The 16,651-nt window shown below is 37.7% G+C and overlaps 1 protein-coding gene across 1 annotated transcript in view; it reads left to right on the top strand.

Annotated features, from left to right (window-relative positions):
* LOC132911283 (uncharacterized) overlaps positions 1–16,651 on the top strand; it is an 87,141-nt gene that overhangs the window by 34,613 nt on the left and 35,877 nt on the right. The window contains exons 2-3 of the mRNA XM_060967847.1: positions 11,582–11,692; positions 15,592–15,705. Coding sequence (XP_060823830.1) covers positions 15,636–15,705 — 70 coding nt within the window. The 5' untranslated portion in view covers positions 11,582–11,692; positions 15,592–15,635. The remainder of the gene's footprint in view (positions 1–11,581; positions 11,693–15,591; positions 15,706–16,651) is intronic.

The raw sequence follows: 16,651 nt of genomic DNA, 5'->3' as shown, positions 1-16,651 counted from the left end.
GTTCGCCACAATGGGCAACCACTCCTGCACCATTATATCGCATCCCTTCTCCCTAGTAGGATCGGCACGTTTATTAAGGGCGAACAAGAAACGACGAACACTGTGCCTGACTGCTTTCGAAATAGACACAAAAGAATTTAAGAATATCTCTAGCCCCCTGTATGAAAATCTTTTTCTCCAACGATTGCATTTGTTCATTAATGGAATATTAATGATATTGCGTTAACGCTACATTTCATAATATTTTTTAGTCAATTTACATTTATATTGAATTAGATTTTCTAATACTGTGATTATGAAAGGGGATTCTGAGGAGTTGCTCGATATCCTTTCACCGCTATTTCGTCTTCTGTCTAAATCCTGTAATTCTATGAAATTTAAAGAAACTAAAGCGTCTCTGGTATACTATAATAAGCTATATACTTTTTTAAATCATAGTAAATTCTTCTACATTTGCAATTTATATGTTATAATACACAGGCTTCCATCGGATTAATTGTCGCACTTTAATTCGATTATTATTAAATTTAAAGAATCGTATCTCTTAACAGAATCAAAAAGTCTGAGAACTGTTGGAAGAGAAGTTTGAAAAAATCTCTTATTTGAGCTACAAGAAAACCGCATCATCGTGGATAAGAAAATTATTAATAGCGAATAGTAATACGAACTAGAAATACTAATTATAGTAATGGCGAGGAAGCTATGAATAAGTCAACAGCATAACCGTGGAACGATATAGAGATTATGCCGCAAATTGGTTGGTGTTTTACGAGCGTATCTTCGACGGAATTCTACTTGCTAAATAGGAAGGTTTCCTGTATCGAGATCGAAGGAAAATCCAAATGGAACGACGTGGTCGGTTGCCTAATCCGCCGATACATCAGAGTTACGCCGGCACCAATGGTGCCATTGCTTCAAATTCGTATCCAACCATTGTCGCGTAGGTGTGAAGGAACGAGGCTGTGTACATCGGGAACGGCCACATTCAGGGGGTTACGAAGTTCTAAGCAGCTTAAGCTTGGTTGGCTGTACGACAAGCTGAAGGAAAACATCGAGCTGCAAGCGTGAAAACTGATTCACTGCTGTTCCAAAGAAATTACGTGGCGAATTTTTCAGATAAATCTTTCTAATCTTGTTCGTCGCTATTGCAATCTTTGACTCATGACTTTGTATTATAATCATTATGAAATCGTAGAAGTTCTCTAAGTAAGGATTGGTTGAAACATGGTTCTTGAAATAATTTAGTCTATGAATTATGGATGCATGTTTTAGATTATAATCCAATTTACATTACATTATATCAGATATTACGTGATATTTAGTCGTGCTATATTAAATCTAGACAGCTGTGTTAGGAATCGTGACGTGATATATAATATTATGCCAATGTTCCTGACATGATCCGGAAAATTATATAAGGTAGAGCATAAAATTGGAATCACTTCGATTACTCTGTAATGATTTCAGTGAAAAGAGCTTCAGACAAAAGTTGAGTGGTTCCAAAGAAGGTATAATCTGCTGTGATTACTTTTCTTTATAAGTGAACGTGAAAGAATATAACGGTTATCAAAAATTTTTGTCTGATGCGAGGATTCTTTACGAACAAAGCGGACATGCTACAATGTTGTCAAGATACAATATTTTAAGAGGATAAAACTCCACAGCATATACTTTAACTTACAAAACAATTTTACTAATTGTAAGTTGTTCTAGAAAAATACATATTAACATGATTTAAGCAGAAAGTGATTTACGAGGAAATACTATGAAGTTAGTCTTTGTATACGAAGGTCAAACTGTTCCTTTAATGGAATCGTATATTTTTATTACGTAAATCAACTAATCGATGCGGTTCCAATTACTTGCGTTATCCCATACAAATAATTCTCGTGACTATACCAATGCGAGCGATATATTTGTACGTCTGCAGGATTATAATATCGTTTATATCCGAGGAAATTCCAAGTAGCATACTACGAAGGAATTTAATCTCTTCATTCAGATTACAACCGAAGGCCGAAGAATACACGTTCCTCGTCTGCGTGATCCATTATCACTACTACTTATTCACGTGCACGTACATCCGCTGCTCTACGCGAAGTGAATACACCTTTTTACCGGCGTAGGAACAATAAACGCGAACCTTTGAGCGAGAACGTGTCGACTGGTGCCATTGAGAGAGTACCGGGTATCTTCTTTTTTTTTTTTTTTTTTTAAATGCAACCTCTCCATCTCGTCTAATTAGAATTCATCGGTAAATCGATGCCTCGTTTCAGAGCGGACTGACCTGATTTTCTAGTTCCATGTAATACGAAACACTCACTCTGTGAGTGATCCAACGCGAAGTAAATTCGTTACTCTTCTGTTGGGATACTGTTGTGGTCAAACCACGTGGAAAGCTGGAAGTGTTGGGAAATTTTCTGGAACGGAGTGTTCGGCCCGTAACACGGACTAAACTTTCTTGTCAGAACCAATTATCTGTGCACTTAAGCGTACTGTGGGCTTTCCACCGAGAGCTTTCGCGGCGTAAACTCGTAATACCAGCGATTTAAGCTGCGCCAGAATATCCAGACCGTGTCTCGATTCTACGTACTAATGTTTCAGAATAGAATATGCTGCATACCGCGCGTACGAACGATAGTAATCGCTAGCTTCCGCCGTGGTTCGTACGGAGAATCGTTCTTAATAAATCTCTAGATGGAAACGTTATACTCTGACATGTATCATACGCTGGATTACTGCTATTATTGAAGTGGACAGTTGGATTTTATGGGTGTTCAAAGATTTGGAATTTTACGAATTGATTTATGGCTGGATAAAGATTTTGATTTATTAATTTCGGTTCCAATTCCTTTTGAAATAGATTTGCCTTTCTGTAATGAATATAATAGTATCATAACACGAACTATAAAACAAACTGAATGTGATTTCTAACGTAAAATATATTGCAACAGTTTTCGGTGCGATGTCAGAGTGATTATAATAATCCAGCAATCGTTCTAAATGTATCTATAGGAGGTATCGTTTTATTAATTTCGAGAGACATAATTAATACATACATTAATTGCTATACTGCTTAATTGTCAGCATTAATTAATTGCTTCAATTTTTATAAATCATTAAAATACCGAACAAATTAATTAAATTTTGAATGGCGTAAAGTAACCAGATAATAAATAAATCGTAACATCTTTATTACAATTTTTACACAGTGTATAGATTTTTATTACAAAATTTAAATATTAGAATGCAACGTACGATGTAACAGTAAAATGCTGTCTCGATTTCAACAGCAGTCTCGATACAACGATTAAAAGAATTCTCCAGACGAAGGTACGAATAGGAGAGCGCGAATTTCCGATAAAAGATTCGAAGCAGCCACTGTTCTCGAAGGTTATCCACCCCTCAGGATGCATCAAGCCCATTACATCTAGGCGTTGGGCCTCGTAGAAGCCCCTTCAGTCAGCCTCGAAGCACGTCACTTCGGGGAAAACGAAACCACTCTCGAGACGCTCGAGGGCAGCCACGAGGGGACCTGCCGAGAGAGCTCGCTCGAAGGACAAGGAAAAACGGGGAGAGAATACTTGGAACGTGAAACAAAAAAGATAAAACGATACACACAGACATTGTGTAAAGCCCCTACGTGACGACGTCAGCGTCATTGTTTCATTTTAACCGAATAAGAGGAAAAGAAGGGGCGAAGAAAAGTTTCTCTTTCGGTAGTCTGCTTGGGATGACAAACAGTCGAGGAAACAAAGTCGAAGACAAACGAGCATGACGTTTTCGTATTAGCTGTGTGCTGCAGTTGGTGTCGAGGTGTGTGGTTAATTAAGTCAACTGAAAACAGGGAAAAGGTTGGATAAGGAAAAAGAAAGAGAGAAAGAAATAAAAGAACCAGTGGAATGAATATGATTGCGGGGGTGTCGCGAGGTCTCGCGGTTATTGCCTCGGCCTGGAAAACTTGCTCGAGTTTATCCCTGTCTAGGAAGAAAAGTCTCCGAGGTTTTATCGTACCCGCCGCTTTGATTTATCCAGGCTGAATTGGCCGCCGCGCTGCTCCATTGTACGAAGAGATCGTATCTCGCGGAATTACAGCAGTCGCGGTGTTTATTTGAAAAAATAATACCCTCCGTGTTTCCTTGCGCCTTTATATCTCGCGGCGAAGATGGTAGAACATTAACTCGTCGTTTGAAAACAAGTATCTCCTTCTTCTCCATATAACTTTTCAGGTAGATGGAATGAATTAATTCAGCTTTATACGAGCGTCGTTCAGTAAGTACTATCCGTTTACATATACAAAAGTTGAAGAATCGTTGGAATGTACTTATAGAAAGTTACCTAGTTTCATTCGTGTATTGACATGAGTTATGCAAAATTTTAAATATTTAATATTGTCGTTGTATCACACGTTTAAAATGACAGTGCGAATTGAAAATCAATGATATTTCTGAAAATACTTCAATATTTTCATCCCTCTTATGCCAATATTATAAATGGACGATCCGATAGATTATAGAAATTTATAATTGAATATCAAATAGGTAATTAGATAATTTTGGGAATAACAATTCAAAGAGGAGGATAATTGTGTCGCAACGATACAAAAAATTCACATACTTCATATAAATCTAAGCACTCGCAATTTTTTTGAACGAGATAGCATACTAGAAAACGTGTACACGCGTTTGAAAAACTGGATCCATTGAAAAAGGTATCTATGTTTTATCGAGTGTAACAAATGGAAACGAGTTTTCATCAGGATAGTGAACTCATTGGGCTATTGAGGCTAAGCCACTTGACGCGGAATGAACACGTGAAAACAGTGTTAATGCACATCCATTTCCCGTTATTGTCAGTGAGCGAAGTTCGCCAGCGAGACTCGGAGTCAGCGGACTCATAATGCAGTTTAATTGCATCGGGCATTTCGCGTGTACAGCGCGTTATCTAATGTTCCGTTCCCCGACCTAGGAAGAGTATAAATGTCGCTGAGAAGCAGTTTCAGCCACACATAAATAATACAGAGCCATTACGTGGCCCAACACGAAATGGTAATTGGGTCTCGCGCTGATGCATTCGATGCGATATAATCGATCGATTTATCCAAAATCATTTAAATTCAAAGCACACGAATAAATTATACATAATTCAAAGAAAGAAAGTCTACTCTATTGCATGATAATTCGTGAAAATTACGACAATGAAATTTGTAGCTTTTATTAATTAATTGTCTAATAAAATCTTCAAAATTTAAGCTCAGACTTAAATACTGAGAGCTCTAGGTTAATAAAAACATTTATCAATCCAAGTGTGTGAACGTTCATATGCCTCTCTGTTGTCGAAAAGACTCTAGTAAGATATTTCTATATGTTATAACAAATTACTAGTTAATACTATTCGTATCTGCTGCCTGTTAATTTCTATTAGTTATTTAACAGCGCGTTTATATCCTAAATTGTTTTACACGTCTATGAAATTGACCATTTTACGCGTACTCTAACAGTTTCCTCTGTGTTAAGTAGAAAATACTCTGCCACGATAAACGAAGTTTTATGTCCTAGACAAGAACCTGAAACCTCTAAAAGCGCAAGAACGACAGTCAGCGAAACTTAATCTTGTTAATATTCATAAGCACTGATTTATATCGAAATCTTCGAAGTGCCGTGTTTTAATCGGACTCTAGGGAAAGCTTTTAAATAAGCTTTTAAATAAGCTCTTTACGAAATAATTTATTGTCTTACTTTGCTTCATTTTCGAGTTAGAAATCTCTCTTCGCTTGAACTGCGAATCACGATAGGAGAAAATTGATCGACGACGTTTCAGAAACACAGTTAACACGTTTGCCATGTTAATCACAATAACAGTGTAGCAAAATGGAGCAATCTGTTCTATAAATTATGACCGAGGTCTTACGCGAAGGATATACTAAGTTTACAGCATCCCTTCGTCGTAAGGACGTCACTAAAGGGTAGGAACTAAGCATGATGTCCTGACATAAGGGATCTGTTACATAATACAATACACAGTGTTCATAAAATCCAGATCCACCGGTTTCATTGTTTCCATCATCCTTTGTCGTAGTTTAATCACCGACAAAGATACAATAATTTGCCAAACGATCCATGATTTTCATTTCCACGTTTCGTTCGAATGAGTCGAAGTTTAATTAGGCTGAAAGTTTCAAAGGGATTGGAAGTAGTATTCATTTTTAAACCTACCGTTGATTGATGTTAATTAAATCGAAGCAAACCCGTTAAAACATTCATCCACGTAATGAATATACGCTGGTTGACGAAGAGTTCGTTTAATTAATCACGTTCCACGTGATTAGTCATTTATTGTATACGATCGAAATTCGAGAGACTAAACGTATTTCGATGCTAGGTTGTGTTAGAGGGGAACTGATATTTATGAAACAGAGTACTAATAGTCAGAAAACGTAGCCATCCAGCTCGGAAAACAGGAAATTCCCGCTGTCTGTGATAAATTATTCGGCAACGTGCGCCAGGCTATAATACTTGCCAGTTCCTTTATGGAATCACCAACTGAAAGAAGATTAAAGACGGCGTGAAACGTCGTTATCGTAGACTTCCTTAAGTTAGTTCTTCATAAATAGATTTCCGACGCGGCGTTCTGAAATCTTCCTCAGTTTATCGAAGTCTGCTCAGAATCGTTTACCCTCTTAACATATTACAGCTATTTTACTACTATATTCAGTCACACAGTTATTTTATTGCATTAAGTATTACCAAGTTACTTATGGTCTGTTAATATTTAAAGACCATTGTCATATTAGGTACTTGTTTTTAGAGAAATACTTATAATTCTTTCTTATTCGTAATCTTAAAAAATTACCACACTTGTCCTTATTAAGCAACTGTAATAATGAAGCGCCTAGTTGTAACTTTTAAAAAATTTAAAAAAAAAATGAAAGGGAAAATATTATATATATTAGTTATTTAGTACTTCAGTAATAACTTTAATTTATATTAGTAAATGCAGTAATATGTATATATATATATATATATATATATATATATATATATATACAACGAAATTGTATATTTTATATATTGTAATCTGACATTTGTGCGATTGCAAACCATTAACCGATTTTAATCAGAATGTGTACCATTAATCTGGACATATAATTTTCCCCTTAAGAGTGCTAATCTATGTAAACTTTAATACGGGACTTTTTCATCAACCGCTGTTTAGTTTCCGCGAGATCTCATTTGCATTCGGATATCCGAAGGTCGTTCCGCAAACTTACGCAAGGCACGAAAATTACCCGGTCGTCCGGCACACCGAAATAGCGAACGGTGGTCACAGCAAAAGAGTCGGATGTGCGAGAGTAGGGTTGAAAGAGAAAGCAACAGAGCAGAGAAAAATGTTAAGGGCGCAACGCCTGGAAAAGGTTATGAGATCGTTCCACTGTACTGTCTGCTTTATATTCTCGTCTGCATTCCTGGTTATGAAGTCGTTCTTTTTCCCGTGGAAAACGTCTTCCAGATGTGTATGTAGCTGAGGAGCATGCAGATAGACGCGCAACGGTAGCTTGGTAAGCGGCAGCGGGAAAAGACACGCGGGAGACTGAGAACCAGAAGAACAAATCGAGTACTCGAAGAGAAACGGAAAGATAGAAGTCGAAAATATATATACAAATATAACAAAGTGTACGGGGATGAGCAAAGATAAAGGGAAGAATGGCTGGAGATATAGTGGTTGATAAAAATAGGAAAACACGGTAAAGGAAAGAATTGCATTGGAAAGGCAATTCGCGTACAACCGCGAGTTCCTCCTTTCCGCATACGTCTCTTGTAATCAGATCTTTCAACAGGGGAAATGAAGAATGAAAAATGAGAGAAATGGTTATGAATAAGGAAGGTTCATTCGACTCGAACAAAAGGTTCCCTTTGAATCTGATTTCACATGATTTTCAAGTAAATGAGAAGATGATATAATACTTCCCATGGAAGTTATTCGATTATCTTGAAAGTTGATTATTCGGCGAAATAGAGCCGCGATTGATCTGATAACGGAGAATTACGTGCATGGAATTATAGAGGGACAGAAACGAATGCATGATACGACCATGAGTCTGGATATTGCGTGTTCGTTGTATCCTGGGAGTGATAACGGAGATAGTGTCACTCGTCTAGCTAATTACTAGTCACCAACTATATGACTCCTGGGAGTTAGCTCGCGAATGTAGCATGTAGGTGTATGTAGGGAACTGGGCTGGACGGTGCACTAAAGCTGGGATCTTGATCCTTACATAATACACGAATAAAGGTTCATATGTGCGGATCGCTTGTCTTCGTCACGATTTTCTTATGTTTCCGTGGATCATCTTGACAATGTCACTTGTTTCGAGAAACCCTTTAGAAATTAAGTGTATCATCTGCAATAATATTCCATTTATTGTAGTAATATATATTTATATCGTTATAATTGTAATAACGTAATTTTCATTTAACACCGTTATTTTGAAAAAAAGTAAGGTCGGTCGGAGTAGAAAAAATAGAGTGCATAGTGTTCGAAGTTCACATAGAAACTACAGATAACCCGAAAACCGCAGACCAATAACTTCAATATAGTAGGCACATGAAAGTATCATCGCCTGCGTGATATCGGAAATAACGGCAACCTCGTTCGCGCCCGGAGAAGCGTTTTTCAGCGCTATTTCACTCGACTCTCTTTCACCATCCCCTTCGCTATTCCTCTTCTATGGATGGAAAATTCACGTGGACTTATCAAGTGAACCAAGGAACGAGTCTCTCCAATCACCATAATTGGAATACATATGGGAAAAGAAAACGAACGTCCGAATTTTCAAACATCTATACCAAAAACACTTTTAATTAAATTTATTTCCAAAGGAATTCGATACTCTTCGAAACATCGATTTCATTAACAATACGAATTATCAAATCCTTTATTTAATCAGGAAATACAGATACAGAAAATCAGATCTGTATTTAAATTTAACTTATAACAACAATCAACAATGGAATCCAGAAATGTCGAACGATATTAATTAGGAGCGATTGATTTCAAGGAATTTCTGTGCGAAGCCGCAATACTTTTCAGTTCGATCGGGGTGAAAGGTTCTCTCGTTTTCCACCTCTCCGCGTGATATTGGCGATCGGTGAAGTGGTGTGGTTACACGCTAGCCGCACACGGACACGAACTTTTCCATGTGTTCCTGCACAGTTTTCGCGCTTCGCTGACCGCAATTTTTCTTCTCTTGGTTTGCTGGGTGACACTATTTCAACGATTGGTTACACCAGCACGCGGGTTGGACAGTTCACAGCAAGGAAACTCTACTAGTAGCTGTGAAACTTTCACCGAAGAGAAGATGACGATTGGTTTCCGGCTGAAAACAGCTTCCAGACACCAATTATCAGATCCCTGGTGCCGCTGGTATGACCACGACTGGCCAACCGGTGACCACTCGAGCGATAACCGAAACTCCTGTCAGGATTTTCTCGGTGTTCTCTCGCGAGTTTCCATCGCGAATTTCCATCGTGAATTAGCGGGTATGCAGATAGCTGCGCCATTATCTGGCGAGAACAGCACCTGGAGCCCGTCTTTTCGAGCTGCTCGACGAGCAAAGAGCTAAGTAACGGAGAACCTACGATAACGAAACGAAATTGTTCCATTAATTATTCTCCCGAGGATTTTCGACTAAATTCATTTCGTTGTCAGCTTTCGAGCCTCGAGCAAGTCTATTGTGTATCCCCTTCGTTTGTTGTAACGTTGAGGATTTCGAATTTTGTTAAATGCTTTTGCTAATGATTAAAGTTTTTAGAAGGACGAAGGGAATTCAGGTGAATAGTAAAGAGGATAAAGAAACGGACAAAAGCTCAGTCGAATGAAGTGATGGAGCGGAAATTAAGAAAGGGCTGAGCATTCCCTATCCTGTAACCAGTCGTCTAACGGGAACCGGGAAACGAACGTTAAGAGATAAAAGTAACGGAATTTACGAGCAATCTCGTTTTCGGAACAGTATTTATGGATACTTACTCTACGCGTTTTCCCTCGTTTCAGTGGAATATTAGTCAGGTTAATACCTTCCGTAGGAGATTTTCAAAGATTTTTGGAATATCATGTTGTTAGATTATAGTTTTCGTTGTTCGAATTTTCTAAACCTTTTTTACCATAAATACTTTTATTTTCGTAAATGTACCATTGTATGTCATTTCGAAACTGGGGATTTCCTCTTTCATAACCGAGTTTCTCTTTTAACATTTACATACAAATAACGCTGTTCAAAATCCATTTATGAATGTTTAAAAATTCGATATTTCGCATATTACAATGTAATATATCGAGCATGAAAAAATTTCTCAAAAGTGGGATGCTAAAAACGAATAATAAAAGGTTACAATTTGGATTACGAAATTTGATATTTGCAACAATTTATCGAGTCAAACGACAAAGAGGAATATTAAATTTTAAAGAACACAGAAAATCGGACCATAGGAGGGGGAACTATCGAAATAAATATCATATCTGGATGGCAATTCCGTTTCCCAGTAAACATTTCGAATCGTTTGATTGATTAAAACGGTTGCGTATTAAACGAATTAAAACGATAAAACGTGCTTTAACGGAACACGGCGGAAAGATAAAAGTTATGGGGCACAGGAATTTTACGATTTCAGTTTGTAGCCGACATTTTACATAAGCCGCGCACACTCGTATCTCCTATTTGCTCTTGCGTGGTTTGCGGTGCATACATCTCGCCACATGCGCCCGCACCAATAGGTACACGTGCACACAGCCACCAGCCTCATATTATGCAGCCCCGGGATAGCATTATGCATTTGTCGCATGTGTGCTCTGTTCTAAACTCATGATAGAATCTTTAATTGACCGAGAGAAAAGATTAAACAATGTTAAAAAATTCAGAAATTAATACACTGACTTAAGAAAGTATTTCAATTCTCGTCATAGAAATATTTTATAACGTCAGAATCTCTGATCGAATTAAAAAGAGCACTAAACACGATGGACAGCGTTAAAAATTTATAAATTTATACAATGACTCACGATAGTGTTCGAGCACTTACCAGAGAAAATTTTATTAACGCTGCAATTAAACATGAATGACTATGGACGTGGTTATATTAGTAAGTTATGAGATATTTGCTGCAGGCTAAAAAGTAAACCAAGAGAAGATATTTGAAACTTAACAGTAGAATAAGCATAGGGAATGGTTGTCTGGGAATAGGATGGATATGGATATTCGAGGTTTGGGAATGGGGCAATCTAGAAACCGAATAAACCTGGATTCTTGGGATCAAGAGATCGAAAAGTATTCGCCTGAGATTTGATATCAGTGAATATAAAAGCTCTCTTCTTGCTTTAAAACAATTACTTTATCCTTATTTGAATACAGAAATTGCATATCGGTTCAACATTGCAGCTATTGATTGTCATACACTGTTAAAAACAATATTACATTATAGTAGTATTATAATTGGAGTCACGTTGCACAACCGTAATAGATAATAGGAAAGCAATGGCCGGAAATATGGGATAAATCCCTTAACCATATTGTTTTGCTATGTTTCAGATTCGTAGAACGTTAGGTATCAGAACGATGTGAGAGGAATATATGGGTGAACACCAAACGGGCAAGGAAGATTCGACGAAATCACGAACACGTGGCGGGACGTGAAGCGGGGTGAGCTTTTTCATAAATTTTATATAAATATTTTTTTGAAAATGTGGTTCATTGACTTTTATTTTAATAAAAGATTACTCTGTTTCATTGCAATTCTCCTTCGTTCCCCACATAATTTACTCACATAATGATTGCTTACATAATTAGACGAATAAACATCTGACAGAAAAATTGTATCGCTCTTCGAGGAAGAAAAATGAAAATCAAACATGATAACTGTCTTCTTGGTTAATCTTTGAGAGCTTAAAAAATATAAAGTATAATGTCCAGATTCTGCCAACATACATCTTAGACAGTACATTAGCCAGCTTCATGGCTTGTCCGCGAAAAAAAAATTGGATTCTGAAACGAAAGTTGGCCGGCGGCTCGGTTGTGGAAGCTCGAGAGACTGGAGATAAACGACCTGGTATTCGGATAAATAAAATTCCCCCTGCTGTTTCGCCGAGGCTGGAATTTTCTCGTTCGAGCTGACCGCGTGCGTGTTTCGTTGAATTTCGGCTCACGTATCTTAACAAAGTAACCCTGTGGATTCTGGATAAAGAATAGAAACCATAGCAACCGAAAAACTACGTTTGACGAATAATTGTTCCCGAAAGATCAAACTGTTGGAAGAACCAGAAGAAATAGGACCGATATTCAACCGTCTGCATATAAAAGGACGAAAAAAACAAAGGAAAACAAGATAGAGCTGCCCCGATTATTCCTGAAATTCGTTACGTTTGGAACGACGGAAACGGTCGCGTGGTATGTGGAATCTGTTTGTTGTGCAGAATGTGAATAATTTGTACGGCGAGTTGTATCGTGGGATTCCTGGCTAACCGATGCGTCCTGCCTCACATTCGAATCTATCAGGCAATAAATTTTCAAAATAATTCGGTACCTCTTTCTTTTTCCTCAACCGAATTCCCTGGAATTGAAGGACATATAGGAAATTTGAAACAAATATTAAGCAACGATAAAACAAATCTTCTTTGTCAGAGAAACGAGAGATACAACTAAACAGAGAGGAAAACGAAGATCGACAGAGCCGAGGAAAGGGGAAGAAAGTTCGGAAATGATCGGTGGAAGGAAAGCATTTTTCTCCCCGTTGTGATTCAATTTTGTCGGGTTCCAGACACAGGAAAGGGGGAAACCGTGCGGCGCGACAATGCACGCGGGCTGAAATACAATTCGGAATTCTTTCGTGAGTCAGCCGGTGAAAGGCGCAATTTTATCTGGAATTGTGGCTCGTGAATTTGCTTTCAAAGTATCCGCAAACTCGTCGACAGAGAGGCGACAGAGCGAACGATCGTGCAAGATTAGAGCTGCCGTGGCTTGGAAAAAGCGGTCTCCTCGATCTGGCCGGCACAAAAGGATTCAGAGACGAAAAGAAGGAGAAAGGGAAAGGCAAGGGAAAGAAGGAATCGAGAAGGAAGGAGGAAGAAAATGGTAAGGACTATTGGAAAATAGGAAGAGACAAAGAGGATGATTCGGTAGCTGCCGCCACCGCCACCGATTTTCAATGCTTGAAGCTTCTTGCCTTTCGACTATCGTCAAAGGATGAAAATTGAACCGCAGGAAGCTGTACCGTACACCGAGATTGTGAAAAGTTCCGGCCGCCCCGTTCGTCGAGTTTTTCCGCCATGAAAGGGAAGAATTTTCGTGGCAAGGGAAGAAAATCGGAGGAATGAAAAATCCGATATTGGTCTTCGAAAAAATTGTCAACGTTGAAATGACATCCTAAGCCGTGGAAAATAAAAGGAGTTCAGTGGAACAGGTATTGAATTAAATTTAAACCTTACAATCTAGAAATTTTGTCTAATTTATCATTGAATGTTCATGATTCAATCATGTAAAGATTTTGTTTCGGCTTAATGAACTAAACGATTACAGGATATACTTTTGATAGATTCTATTTATGGTAGAATGCCAGTAGAAATGATCGAAAGTGTGATGAGGAAGGTTTTCGTTGTCCGATAGGAGAATGGCGTAATGAAAACTACTTTAGGGTATCCTAAGTAACTTCCTTCTTCAGAAAGAATAATCAATTTCATAAATTGTAATTCGACCAACCAAAACATTCACAAGGGCAGCCATATAATTTTCATCTAGAGCTACACGAGAGATTCTCAGTGACAGGACGAAAGATGAGAAAAGGAACGAATCCTGACACGGCTAGTAGGCACCTGATGTTTCAGACGCAACCTCAAAATTAATCATGCAAAGCGTTCCTTGAACGTCAGTGTCACGAACCGACGCAACGGCACTGTTAATACTTTCTTCCTGGCTTACGACCAAGCACAAAGGCTAAACATTATTATCCGACTCGTATAACCCTTCCAATACCAGTGTTTGTATCCTATTTGTACATACGATCGTAAGTATAGCGTAGTGTCAGGGTGTGTGCCACGAGACACATATGTTATTACATACAACGGAGCATTCCTCGCGGCGCTGTGGTTATGAAAATTTAATTAAAACGTGTCTCGACCATACACGCGAGTCTTGCACGAATAACGTGTGTTGCCGACGAGATCTCGTGGTGATGAGTGTTCTTCTTTTGCCTTGGCCCAATGGTAAATTGCGGGGAAAAGAATTATGCGAATGTTGAAGAACATTTTGTGAATGAGAAGACAGTTTTGGCTGGACTGTGCTCATGTCTCTTTTATTTTCACTGTAGCGAGAACATTTTTTTAGAGAAAATGACGCATAATTATTTAAAGTATACGTCTGCTGGAAAAGTTATACACGAGGATGCTTCAATGAAAATTTTATTTTAAATGTTTCATATCGTGCGCAGAATACGAAGGAATTGAACGTTAAGTAGAATAGTACGCGTTAGGTCAGTCACCCTATTCTTCGTATTATTTTCGTAGAGAGGAAGTGGATATTATCAAGAGCTGTTTATTCCGAGAAAGTGAATGCTAGGAGATTTTTACTTGAGAATACCTAAAACAATATAAATTTCATTTTGAATGTTTAATATTATATACAAAGTATGAAGTAATTCAATATTGAATAGAATAGGATAATGTTGGGTCAGACAGCGTGTTGTACTAATTAGTTTGGCAACGGGGAACTGCTTAACAAAAGCTATTTATTGAAAATGTTTGTTGGAATATTTTTACACAAGAATACTTCAAACACTTCGCATTTCATTTCAGATATTTGATATTCTGCGCAGAATACGAAGCTATTGAACGTTAAGTAGAATATGACGATATTGGATCAGACATCGCGTTCTACTTATTGTTAGTCTAGTAAAGAGGAGCTGGATGTTATCAGAAATTGTTAATCTCCTGAAATGTCAATAGTTTCTATATGTTGGAGTTTCTCAAGGCGTTTCTATAATAGTTCCTATAATAGGAGAATTTATTCATCGCCCATAAATCATACTCGAGCTTATATAATGAAATATATAAATAATATAAGTATTATATTGTTATATTATATAAATATTATAAATATAAAATATGTAAATATTAAAACATCTAAATTAATAAAATAATTAATTACTTTGTATTCTTGATGGATTATTTTGAAAAATGGATTACCATTGACGTAAATGTTTCATATTTAGGAATATACTCGTAATTCATTTAAGATGAGGTAACGAGGTGTAACCAGGAAAAGACGTAATTTATTAACTGAAATCAAATTCAGTTGTCATAATTTCCGAAAATTGCGTCATTAATTGTAGAAATATCGATAGAACACAGACGTTGAACTCGATTAAACATTAACTTCTACATAATTAACGGGTCTGTTCTCCATGTAAAAATACATAAAATTTATTCTTTAATAATCAAATGTAAATTGAGTCGGGAATACATGCACAAAAACCTCATCGAATATTTATATTAATGTAATCTTTATTTCAAATGTCTGTTATTTCTGACAATGTTTTCATTCTGTTTCAGCGTTGAGCCTGCTATGTGTAAAGAAATTCTCCGGCAGCGGCACGATGCTGGAAGCACCGCCCGGAAGTCGGGAGGACCTCGTGGAGGCAGCACGAACACCATGCACACCCACAGGTTAGTCATTCCACGATTTACCGCGAACTTTAAATGAAAATTTACAACATTCTCAAACGTAACAATTCCCACGGGAACATCTCATAAATCAACTAAATAAATAACTATAACGAGGTAGTACCGCGTATGTGTCAGAATAGAAACCTGAGTTAAAATTTTCAGAAAGATAAAGGAGATGAATTATCATATCTAAACGTTCAATTTCAGTACACAAACGAACTGGTTGAACGTTCCAGGATGAAATATCAAGCTTGTGTTTATCATAAAGTTTAAATGGACACTCGCGCGGGCATCTAGAAGTTTTGACTCAACCCGTAAATTCCACGGATAGATAATGGAAATGGTGAAAATAGTACGACACCGTTGGCATAGTTCCCCGGAGTTATTGCCCGGAGTACATTTCCATTCGTATCAATTCTGTGGATTACGGAGTTCGTAGTTTTCACATTGAGTCGGTAAATTTCAATCTTTACTAGGAGGGTGCATAGTAATTTCAACTTCGACTCGTTTCGCCGATCGTTAAAACGTACAGCTGTCGTTGGAAATGTTGGTTAGGACTGGGGAAAAAATGTTCGGTGCGTGGCTAACCGCACCTAAAACGTCCCGAATTGCGAGTGATTAACCTAGTTCTCATACCGTAATTAAAGTTTAGGCCGCTTGTACATCTGAGTGCAAAAACAATGTGCAGCCCCTGATACCCTAGCGGAAATACTCTCTTACCCCCGAAATATTTTTGCAGCGTTGTTTACTGCCACCTACGTTCTATCGCACGCATTTTCTCCTTCTCCTCGTAGCTTTTTAGAGTCATGCGTTTACGTGGAAACGCGTTTATTTCTTGGAACAATAAAAACCGGCGAGTACTCGTAAAGATGAGACGGCGATTTCATTTTCAAAAAATTTCCAGGGAATTAAATGCCATCAAACTACTGGAGCAGGAGGAGGGGAT

The sequence above is a fragment of the Bombus pascuorum genome, chromosome 10 (genome assembly GCF_905332965.1).
Source record: "Bombus pascuorum chromosome 10, iyBomPasc1.1, whole genome shotgun sequence".
NCBI lineage: Eukaryota > Metazoa > Arthropoda > Insecta > Hymenoptera > Apidae > Bombus > Bombus pascuorum.
Note: the sequence above shows the minus strand (reverse complement) of the source record. Positions and strands in the feature narration are given on the sequence as shown.